The sequence below is a fragment of the Triticum dicoccoides genome, chromosome 2B (genome assembly GCF_002162155.2).
Source record: "Triticum dicoccoides isolate Atlit2015 ecotype Zavitan chromosome 2B, WEW_v2.0, whole genome shotgun sequence".
Taxonomy (NCBI): domain Eukaryota; kingdom Viridiplantae; phylum Streptophyta; class Magnoliopsida; order Poales; family Poaceae; genus Triticum; species Triticum dicoccoides.
Genome location: NC_041383.1, coordinates 312,196,493 through 312,208,047, shown reverse-complemented (window position 1 = coordinate 312,208,047; position 11,555 = coordinate 312,196,493). Strand labels below are relative to the sequence as shown.

The 11,555-nt window shown below is 49.3% G+C and overlaps 1 protein-coding gene across 5 annotated transcripts in view; it reads left to right on the top strand.

Annotated features, from left to right (window-relative positions):
- The first annotated feature begins 43 nt into the window (after positions 1 to 43).
- Positions 44 to 11,555, top strand: part of LOC119363593 (UPF0613 protein PB24D3.06c-like) — a 49,551-nt gene continuing 38,039 nt past the window's right edge. Inside the window, exons 1-2 of one of the 5 annotated variants that reach the window (XM_037628980.1) lie at positions 44 to 640; positions 4,833 to 4,909. In XM_037628980.1, the coding sequence (XP_037484877.1) occupies positions 566 to 640; positions 4,833 to 4,909 (152 nt within the window). In that variant the 5' untranslated portion in view covers positions 44 to 565. Of the gene's footprint in view, positions 641 to 2,273; positions 2,692 to 4,832; positions 4,910 to 11,555 lie in introns of those variants that run through there. The other 4 variants (XM_037628977.1, XM_037628978.1, XM_037628979.1 and 1 more) reach the window with 4 other exon arrangements.

The following is an 11,555-nucleotide window of genomic DNA, read 5'->3' as shown; positions in this document are numbered from 1 at the left end:
TGAAGATGGCCGGCCAAATCAGGCCGACGGGACGGCGCGCTGTGCTGGAGATGCGTTGGGCCGGCTGCGTGTAGCCCACGCAAGCGGCGGATCGGGCAGCGTCGAGCGGGACGAGCAGGCAAGCTCCTGTTCGATGCAGAGGAAGCAGAGGTCGGCGACAGTGGACTTGGCGAAGGGCGTCGCGACGAAGGCGAGTTCGGGAGGGCGTGGAGGAGCGGATCCGGGCAGAGGGATGGTTCCCGGCGGCGACGATGGATCTGAGGACAGTGGAGCTCCATGGCGGCGGCGTTCGGGCCGACGCGATGGAGATGGCCAACCAAATCATGGTAAAGCGCGGCCACCTAGAGGCGACGGCGGGCGTCCAACACCTCAGCGCCGGCCATGGTCGCGTTTTCTTCGAGCTCAGCGTCCATGGGCGACGAGACCTTCCTCCTCGTCTTCTCTGTCCTATTGGACGCCGCCGACCTCGTCCGATGCGCGGCTGCCGGGAGGCGAGGATGCCATCCTGCGCTGTGGCGCCCTTTACGACCACAGCTTCTCCTAGCACAACAGCCATACGCTGCACATGGGCAACGGGCACATCCTCCTCGTCTTCTTCGGCCGCTCAAGTGCTGCATTTGAAGATAGTCTTAGTGAACAGGTTCAACTTTTTGTGTCACTAGCTCAACACTGATGGTGATTCAATTTTTTTAGCCCAGTCCATATGTTGCAATTTTTGTGTGATTCATTTCCTCAGTCGTTCATGAATTTGCAGAAATTGTTTACTTTTTGTTTTCATGCTAATTGACAAATATTGCATGACAAACTTTTTTAGGAATTATAGTTGATGGTATCTTAAAATCTGTTTTATGCCATGCAAACACAAAATATGTTGCCATGTCGTCTCAACTTCTCCAGCCATCCCAAATTGAATTATTTTTGACCATGGCAAAACACCATAAATAAGTTGCCGTGGAAACACAAAGTATGTCGCCGTGTCGAAATCATGTTTTCATTGCCATGGCAAGAAAATATAATATGGTTTGCCATGTTTTTGAAGCTGTTAGTACTATTTCCATGGCAATTTATAGATGTTCTTCTCAACAAACTGTTGCAATTCGTTTGTAAAAATCCCATGGCAATTTTTGTAAATTTCACATGGCAATTTTTTGAAATTTTTGTTAGCTACAACATGGCAAATTAAACTAAATTTTCCATGTGAATAAAGTATTTTTGCCATGGAAAAAGTAGATTAAATTTTCCATGTGTATAAAAGTATTTTTGCATGGCAAAATAGAGTAAATTTTGCCATGGCAAATTAAACGAAAATTTTCTATGTGAATAAAAGTATTTTTGCATGGAAAAATAAAGTAAATTTTTCCATGGCAAGTTAAACAAAAATTTGCCATGCTAATAAAAGTATTTTTGCCATGGCAAATTAAACTAAAATTTGCCATGTGAATAAAAGTACTTTTGCCATGGCAAAAATAGAGTAATTTTTTGCCATGGCAAATTAACTAAAATTTGCCATGCGAATAAAAGTATTTTTGTCATGGCAAATTAAACTCAAATTTGCCATGTGAATAAAAGTTTTTTGCCATGGAAGAATAGTGTAAACTTTTGCCATGGCAATAATATAGTAAAATTTGCCATGTCAAATTAAACTAAAATTTGCCATGTGAATAAAAGTATCCCATGTAATTTTTGCCATAGAGTAAGTTTTGCCTTGGCAAATTAGACTAAATTTTGTGATGTGAATAAAAGTATTTTTTTGCTACGGAAAAATAGTGTAATTTTTGCCATGGCATTTTTTCTGTTTTTGACTTTCTAGTCTGTGTGCAATTACCGCCTTTTTAATACTTGAATATTTTGTGTGCATACCTGGGCCTTTTTGCTGGCCCACTTTCTTTAACCTGGACGTATCGCCAATGTTGCTCGTGAAGGAGGGGTTCGGGCTGGAGCGTTCCCAGACTGAACAATTCTGTTCGGTGGAGGGCGCTCCCGCATCGAACGTTTCTGTTTGGTCCAGCGCCTGCCTAGGACGAACGTTTGGTCCTTATCAAGGCCCCACATCTATTCACGTGGATACTTTAATTATTCTGTTCACACATGTGCATACCTATTCACCTTGCCTAATATGAATTAGGGAGACAAAATATTTCATTTTTCGGCCAGCAACCGCGGAGCGTTAGCGGGGCAACAGCCACCCACTAGACCTGTCCAATTTGGTTATCCCTAGACACTCTATCCTTTCAACCAAACGCGCGGTACCATCTGAAAATCTGGCTATCCCTCAACCAGTTATGGATGGCCAACAAGCCAAACGCCACCTAAAGGTATCCGGACCGGATATCCAGGACAGATAGGATGCCTCGGAGATGCCCTTGCTCCCCGATCCCAAGTCGTCAAGTTCGCTGCACCTCCCGTCCCCGTGGTGCCCTCGCCGTGACCTCACCGGCGGCCGCTATGACCTCGCCGGCTTCCACCTCTTCCTGGTTCTCCGGAATCGTGCGCACAGCATCCGGCAATCCCCCTTCTTCAGCCATGCCTCCCGCCGGCGGCGTCACCTCCGCCCCCGTCTCCCTTCCCGACACCCCTGCTGCCGTGAGCGGCAAGGGTGGCGTCGTTGCCCCTGTAGCCACCACAGGCGTAGGTGCTCGCAGGAAGCAGCTCCAGGGCACGCTGTTCAAGTACGGGCCCAAGTCCGCTCAGGTACGGGCCTATTTCTCTCGTCCGTCAAGCCTCTCATCGTAGCTCGCAGTAATGATCTGTGGACGGTTTCGAGTTTTTCTTTTCCTTTTCCCAGGGGTGTTGGATTCAGTTCAGCTCATCGGCTGCATGCTCTTAAGTGCTTCGCAATTCCTTTGGCGTGGGGAATTCTTTGGATCGGATTTCTGGATGCTTCTATGGTACCTCTTACCTGCGTGGCATTTGGAACTCGAGATTCCCCCTAGTGTTCGAGATGCGGGATCTCCTGTTTGGATTTGCAGCGTCCTGCTTTTTAGCTCGTGGGATTCTACGTTGATGCGTGTGGTTCTTTGATTCCTGTAGGAAAAAGGAAGCTTGTATAATCTTTCACGACCCACATGGGTGAGTGATTTTGCTTTCGGTTGCTTTTGGCGGTCCCAACTTGCCATTATGTTCTTTTTTGTTCCTTCCTAAGGGGGCAAAAACATCGAACGGATGGTGTCACCCCGGGACTCAGGAACAACATCTTAGAACCTGTTTTATCCTCTGAACAACCAACAACAAACACTAGAACTAGAGTTATAAACCTTCCGATTGCTACAAAGTGGATTCGCCCTTGGAAACGCTCTGGTGTAATTGGTAAAAATCAAGTCCGGCGGGCGCCAACCATCTAACGCTAGCACCCATATTTTCCTCAAAATGCAACATCTTTAATATAAGTTAGATGTTCAACATCATATTTGCCATACAAATAGATAGTAAAATAAACTACGACTAATCGAATATCATCACGTCCAAAGCCATGGAAGCTACCTCCTCGGACACATCGGAGAGGGCATCCTTGGAGGTGGCTGGAGCGGTGACTGGCGTGGCTGGCATGGGAGCGGCAACAAGCTCCTCTGCGGCATATAAGTGGGTGTTGTGGCAGTTCTCCCTAGTGACCGTCTTGTGCCGTTCCGCCTGATTGAGAGCATCACGAACTTTGCACTTTTCACACTCGGCGTAGGCTAAGTGATGGGCGGCGAGCGCCATGGGTGGCTCACACTCCCTTGGCTTCGGCATGATGGACACATGAAGAGATTGACATTGTGATGGTTGCGGGGTGCCATGGCGGCTTTCAAAGAGACTGGGCGGCGAGGGGAGGGGAGCGACATCCAGTTTTAAGGGGATGAAACCATGTCTGGAAGTGAGGGTGCGGGAGGGAAATCGCTTTGGGAAGGCGAGGCGACGACGGGAAATCCCGTTGGGAAGCGGGGCGGCGATCCGCGGTCATAATGGGTGGGTTCGGACTGTTAGATCTGGCGTGGCAGATGTCCGGACTCCCTACTCCTCCCCTCAATTTGGGCCGGGCTGCGGGATTTAAGACGTCTTGACGGTCCTTGTCGGAGGCTTCAAAGTGTCCGGACAATCCGGTCCAAACATTTGAGGCCGGAGTAGGGGTCCACATTGGAGATGCCCTAATTCCTTTGCTGATGTTGCATGGTCATGCCTTTTGTTGATTTGTCCATTAGTGTCTGCCATTTCTTGTGGAAGAAAGCCTACTCAATATACAATGTAGACCCTTTATGCATGTCGTTTTCTTGTTTTCTCCAGCTTATGTCTTATGGGTTTCAGCTTCAGCCTACCCCAATTTGTTTGGGACTAAAGGCTTTGTTGTTGTTAAAAATATGTAATGGTCAGATTATCATTTCAGTACTGTATTTTCATTATTGCTGATTGCAACCTCTGAGAACATAATTGATAGCTATCCTGTACAAAAGAGGTGTGATAGTGTACAAAGGATTGGTCTTAAACATATGACATAGTAGATTTTTTCAAGCACAGGAACTTTTTACATCTGGCAGTGTCTACTTGAAATCTCTTAGAAGCCTTTATCTTTTTAGCATACACATGTCCATTATTTATTTTCTATTATATTATCGGGGATTTAGAAAAAAAAGAATATATTTTGATTTCTCGATACCCCTCATCATATTATGGTTTGCATGATTCCATCGACAAATTCTCTTCATGAATTGTTAATATTATTTTGATGTCTCGACACCCCTCTCCCCTCATCATATTGTGGTTTGCATGATTGCATCTACAAATTCTCTTCATGAATCGTTTTATGTTTATTGTTATTGTTGCAACGTTTGTGTGATAACTTTACATCCCTTTTTCAGGTTGCGTTTAGGACTGGTGATTTTACCCGTCAGGTGATTTTCATTGGTGGTTTGGCAGATGGGCTCTTAGCAACTGAGTAAGTTGCTTTTCTTTTTAAGTCTCACGCAGAGTCAGCCACTCTTATTAGCTATATAGTTTCATTAAATATTTGATCATAGCATTGTTTTCCTCCAAAGGATACCATTGTTAGGGAAATAGCAACTTGTATTCCATTGGGGCCAAGGGCTAATATATATAGTACATGTACAGGTGGTAAATATGTAAACAACTCCATGACGCTTTCATTCTCTTCTTTTCTTTCTCTCTCCTCAAGTCCTCTGCTCCGGTCTTCCACCTTCGCTCCCCCATCGCCTCTTCTCCCTTTCTCCTCTATCGGTTCGTCCTACTAGAGGAGGGGAGAGGAGCTCGGTGCCACCCTCCCCTTTGTAGATCCACTTGGTTTGCATCCTTTATGGCTAGTTTAGGCTTCCTTTCGGCGGTTTGGAGGCACCGTCGAGCTCATTTCTCTGACGTCCATGGCATTGCAGCCATCGTGGTTATCCTTAGTTTCAGCCTTTCCATGGTACGTTTGGTTGTAGCCCTCTCAAATAACCTCCCTTATACTGTCTTTGCCGGATCTAACCCTCCTTTAATCCCCTTGCCTCACGGTTGGATTTTGGAGTTGGGTTTGCCGTCGGCAAGTCGTGGTTTCAATAATTTCCCATGCCCCTACCGGATCCATTTGTTTAGTTCACTAGGTTAGCTTAACCCCATCCTTTTCTTCCGATGTCCAAATTCTGCTTGTGGGGCTTCACATATGGGTGTCCAGCAATCTGTTCAGGCCAGATCAGGCCAGGTGCCTGTGTTTTCTTGCAATCTTTGCCATATAATCTTCTTTGCGGGGGTGATGCTTTCCTTGTGCTATCTATGCATCTCCATAAGACTGCCCCTGCCGTGTCTCTTGCCAGTCTCCTGCTCGAGATCTCTTCAACCTCCATAAGTGGAGGCCCCTTTTTGGGTTTCGGATTTGAGCATTTGGCTGGCGTGGCTCTTAGTATTGAACGGCGTTGCATCCGACATTCACTGCGCATTTTAGGGGTTTCTCCCAGACCTCTAGCGAGCGCTTTTTTCCTTCTCATTCAACTCTTTCATCAGTATTCTACATGTCCAACACTGCCGCCAGCTGGTGCATGAGCATCCCCATCTTCTCAAGCATCAGCAGCTTCTGCAACCTCCAATATCCAATCGCTAGTGGAGGCCCTTCTGTCTGCAAGATGCTTTCTCCAGCTGGTGGTGGCCACCGTTCGAGCCCGTTCTTGGAGTTGGTCCACGCAGGAGCTCGTCAGCAGACGCGTGTGCATGTATCGTGGCAAGCTGTGGAGTTATCCAAGACACGTGTTAATGTTCAAAATATCGTCCAACTCATCGATTTATTGCTTATCGGTGGGTGGCCGCTAAGATTATACCTTATCTTTGCTATTTATCATTTGGGCCGATTTATCGCTCTGACAAGCGACTAATCGGGAATCTAGCGATTAATCAGGCCGGGCCCTGTGGTTAGAAATCCCCAAACAGGGCTCCCCTTCGGTAGCCTCCCGCACATCACACTTCATCCCCCGTTCGATAGGACATGTGTTGTAGTGTTGTCCTATTCTATTTGTCATTGACTCATTGTTTGACATGTAATATGTAGTTATGCATTGATGTAGTGTTGTCCTATTTAAAAGCATAGAGCACAGTGACAGTTGTTTCCATTTTTACCTTATTACTGCTTGGAACCTAGAAATTCCAAGCAAAAACAGGCCGATTAGTAGTCAACTGATAAAATCGATTAATCGACCGATTTTTGATTAATCTCTACTCCCTCCGTTCCTCAATATAAGGTGTATTATTTTTTCAAAAGTCAAACTTCTCTAAGTTTGACCAAGTTTATAGACAAAAATATCAATGTCTAGAATACCAAATCATTATCACTAGATTCATCATGAACTATATTTTTACATTTTATATATTTAGTATTATAAATCTTTATATATTTTGCTGTAAAGTTGGTCAAACATAGACAATAGTTGACTTTTTCAAAAACTAATACACCTTATATTTAGGAACGGAGGGAGTAATTCCCAGCGGAGTGAAATGCTAACGATAAGTGATATCCTCAACATTTATGTTATTAGGAGTGTGTACATGTGTATTTTCAGGGTCATGTATAAGCTTGCTTTAGTTTTCTGGGACTTTCAAGTCTCTGGCAATTTAATGTTTTGTGGGGCAGGATGTGGCCCACTGTTTTTAATATAATGCAGGGTGGGTGTTGTTGTGCCAAACAAAGGTGGTAAATACGTAGGAAACCCCTCATACAAAGGGGAAAATACACATGCTATACCTGGAACATAATATAACTCTAACACCGCCCTCAAACTCAGGGCAGATCCACAACACTAAGTTGACTGCCTGCCTGGAGCTCCTCAACCCAGTTGCCTGCCTGGGGCTCCAATGCCAGAAGCAGGCGGGCTCCTGAGGTCGGGCCACAGGTCGGGGCGCCCGTGGCCGGTGCAGGCGGTAGCTCCTCCAGGAGCAGCGTCGGGCCAATCGTCGGGGGTGCAGCTAATGGCTTGAAGAGCCTTTCTTCAAAGACGCCAGGGTTTTGAGGCTCGCGGCGGGATGCCCACCTGGCGACGTCGTCAGCTTCCTTGTTCGCGCCGCGCGGGACGTGCTGCAATTCCAAGCCCAGGAAACGCTTTTCAATTTTTACGTACCTCCTCAAGGTATGTCGCCATATGATCGTCCTTCGACTTGTACTCTTTGTTGGAGAAGTTGACAAGGAGCTGGGAATCGCCTTTGATGGTAAGGCGCTTGACCCCCAAAGCGGCCACGGCCTTGAGCCCGGCGATCAGGCCCTCGTACACCGCAATGTTGTTGGCGACCTTCTCGCCACGCTGGAAGCAAAGTTGGACGATGCGCCAAATGTCGGAATCGGGGCTTCGCAGACCCAAGAAAGGTTTGAACTATGGGGCGTGCGCGAAGGACTCTGTTTGGCTATGGCTTGCTACTCACGGCCTCACGGCCTTGCTCCGTCGTGCTTGAGCGAGCGAAAGAAGGAAGGAACACGATGATTTACCCAGGTTCAGGCCACCTTGCGGTGTAAGACCCTACTCCTGCTTTGTGGTGGGTTGCCTCGCGAGGAGGATGATTATAAACTAGTACAAGAGTGAGCTGCCTCGTGAGAGCTGGGGGTGAATGGATCAGATGGATTCGACCCCTCTATACGGTGGAGGCTAGCATATATTTATACTGGCCCGGTCCTCTTCCCCCAAGGCTCTAGGTGGGAAGGGATACCACAACGACCAATTTTGAAGGGGGGCAGTAGTACACCCTATCCTGACTAAAGGTGGTCTTCGCCTTCAAAGCTTCTGGTCGTGACGTACTGATGGGCTCGATGATGACCTCTGTCCTGGCGAATCCGTGGTCTTGGTCTCGTTGCGCCGGAATGGCAACCTTTGGGGGATTCCTCGGAACCCGCGTACGTCCTTGCCTCCTTAGCACCAAAGAGGAAAGTGTCCTTGCCTGCGCCTGCTGGCGCCCTCCTGGCTCCGCTCGTCATGGCTCACATCACCACGCGCCTCGTGAGGTTGGGTAGCAAGCCTAGAAGTATCCGCCCTGCGAGGGGCCTCGTGAGACCGCCCTGCGGGAGGCCCTCTGGAGGCCTTGATGTAGTTCGCCTCGCGAGGCGGGGGCCCTCGCGAGGGTCTTGCTCGTGGAGTCTTGGCGCTGGGCTGTACCAGGCCTTTGACGGTGCCGCGCGATGGGCCGCAGGCAGACGGGCCTGGGTACCCCCGGTCCCAGAGCCCCAACAACAGGGCCCTTGTGCCCCTCCTATCTTCCGTGGTCAATGCAGCTACAATGCATTCACCGCCACCGCCACTAGCACCTGTTTTGCCATCGACCACTGCAGAGCCAACCCTGCCACGGCTGGTTCGGCGCCTTACTCCAGCTGAGTTAGTAGAACGTCGTCGTCAGGACCTTTGCTTCAACAGCTATGAGATTTATGTTCAAGGTTGTTAAGAGTTATATTTATGATGTCTTTTGGCTTTCTGTATTTGGCCTTTGGCCTCCCCCTGTACTTGTATATATGATGGCTTTGGCCTTGAGATAATACTAAGTTGCACATTTCCTAACATGGTATTAGAGCATTCGTTTTTTTTGCACGTGCAACTCGTGCGATCCGATCCCAATCCCGCGCCGTCGTCGCCGGCTGCGCCGATCTCCTCTCCGGCGCTCCTTCTCTACGCCTCCACTGCAGTTCAACCCTGCTGCCCACCCACGATCCAGGCTGCCTCGGACCTCCAGGTCCTGTCCCCATCTGCTGCGGTTGCCAGATTGATCACGCCGCCGGACGCTACTCTCGATCCACCGCACCGCGGGAGCAGCAGCTATTGGAGGTCAACATCGCCGCCCCTGCTCGGATTCCACCCCCAGCCGTCTTTCCTCGCTGGATCTTCGCCGCTCCCGCCCGGATTACGGCCCGAGCCGCGTTCCTCGCCGGATCTCCGCCGCCGGCCGTGGATTCTGCCTGCAGATCGACGCGTTGCTTGGATTGGCGCGGGCCCCTGCGCTGCTGACGCCGCGTCCTCCGGCCTTCGTCGCCGTCCGGCCGCTGTCCGCCTCGGCCCGTCGGCCGCTGTCTGTACGCCAGCCGGTCTTGTGTGCATGAAGTCCGCCGCCGTTGCGATCTGTTCGTGGCCGCTTCGTGTGTTGACCAGTAAGTCGCAGCTTGGGCCACTGTTTTGGGCCTGACTTGGCTGTTGGCCTGCAGCGTAGCTCCTCACTCGATGTCGTTTCGGTGGATTGGCTGACTTGTGTTCTGTGATCCTAAAAAAGAGAGAGAGAGAGAGAGAGAGAGAGAGAGAGAGAGAGAGAAAGAGAAAGCTGATATGATGTTTCCGTCGGGCCTGCACCTCCCTCGCTGCCCGCAGACTTCCGATGGTGTTCCCTATATCGATCCCATCTCGCAGCTGCGTCGTCGCTCAGTGCTTGGTGCTCGTCCTTCTGTGAGGTCGTCTCCTACTGCGTCTTCGGCTGGCTCTGCTGATCGCTATTAGTCGACTTCTTTCGCGGCTTCCATGTGCGACAGTGAGCGATGTACATCGACTCCTCAAGTGGCTTCCACATGCGGCTCTGCGTCGACTTGCTCCTCTCGATCGACTCTACATGCGGCTTCCACGGGTGGCGGCGACTGCTCATCGTCGGCAGGTGTTTCTACCTTGACCTCTTCTGTCGCGTCCCTGTCTGCGCATGAGATTGCGCAGCTGCAATGCCTGCTTGCTACTTGGGATTCTTCATCGACAGGTTTTGCAGTTTCCGTGACTGACTCTTCTGGCACTGAGAAACCACCTTCTACTCATTCAGGTACATCCCCATGGATTCTTGATACTGGAGCGTCTTTTCATATGACTTATGATTCTTCCACTTTGACCTCCGTTCGACCTGTCGAGTCTCCTGTTCGTGTTCTTACAGCTGATGGCACTCCCCTACCTGTAGCTAGTTGAGGCACTCTTAGCACTTCATTTCATGTTCCCTCTGTCGCTCATGTTCCTCGACTTACCATGCAGCTCATTTCTGGTGGTCAGATTGTTGACTCTAATTGTAGGGTTATTCTCGACTTTGATTCATGTTCTGTTCAGGATCGTCGCACAGGCACCCTGCTTGGTGTTGGCCCTCGACGTTCTGATGGTCTCTGGGAGCTTGACTGGCTTCGTCTTCCTTCCGCTGCCACCGCCGCCAGTCTCGCAACCCCTGTTGCTGCATCTACCAGCTCTTTTCAGCAGTGGCATCATCGTCTTGGCCATTTATGTGGTTCTCGTCTCTCGTCTTTGGTTCAGCGCGGTGTTCTGGGGTCTGTCTCCGATAACGCTTTGTTGGATTGTGTGGGTTGTAGGCTTGGTAAGCAGATTCAGCTACCCTACCCTCACAGTGAGTCAGTCTCCGAGCGTCCTTTTGATCTCGTTCACTCTGATGTTTGGGGTTCGGCTCCCTTCGCTTCGAAAGGGGGTCATTGCTACTATATTATCTTTATAGATGATTTTTCTCGGTACACTTGGATCTATTTCATGTCTTTCTCGCAGTGAGGTCTTATCTATATATAAAAAATTTGCTGCTATGGTTCATACCCAGTTTTCCACTCTTATTCCTGTTTTTCGCGCAGATTCAGCTGGTGAGTATATCTCCCATGCGCTGCTGGGATTTCTTGCTGAGTAGGGTACTCTTACTCAGTTCTCTTGCCCTGGTGCTCATGCTCAGAATGGTGTGGCTGAGCGCAAGCATCGTCACCTTCTTGAGACGACGCGTGCGATGATGATCGCCACCTCTCTTCCGCCTCACTTCTGGGTTGAGGCTTTTACTACTTCCACCTATCTCATCAACATTCAGCCATCTGCTGCTCTACAGGGTGGTATTCCTCTCGAGCGTCTTTTTGGTCGTTCTCCTGATTATTCGGTGCTCCGTTTGTTTGGCTGCGTTTGCTATGTTTTGCTTGCCCCTCGTGAACGCACCAAACTAACCGCTCAATCTGTTGAGTGTGTCTTTCTCGGATACAGTGATGAGCAAAAGGGCTATCGATGTTGGGATCCTGTCGGTCGCCGGATGCGTATTTCCCGGGATGTGACCTTTGATGAATCTCGTCCTTTCTACCCGCGTCCATCCTCGGTCTTTTCGATAGAGGACATCTCTTTTCTTACATTTCCGGA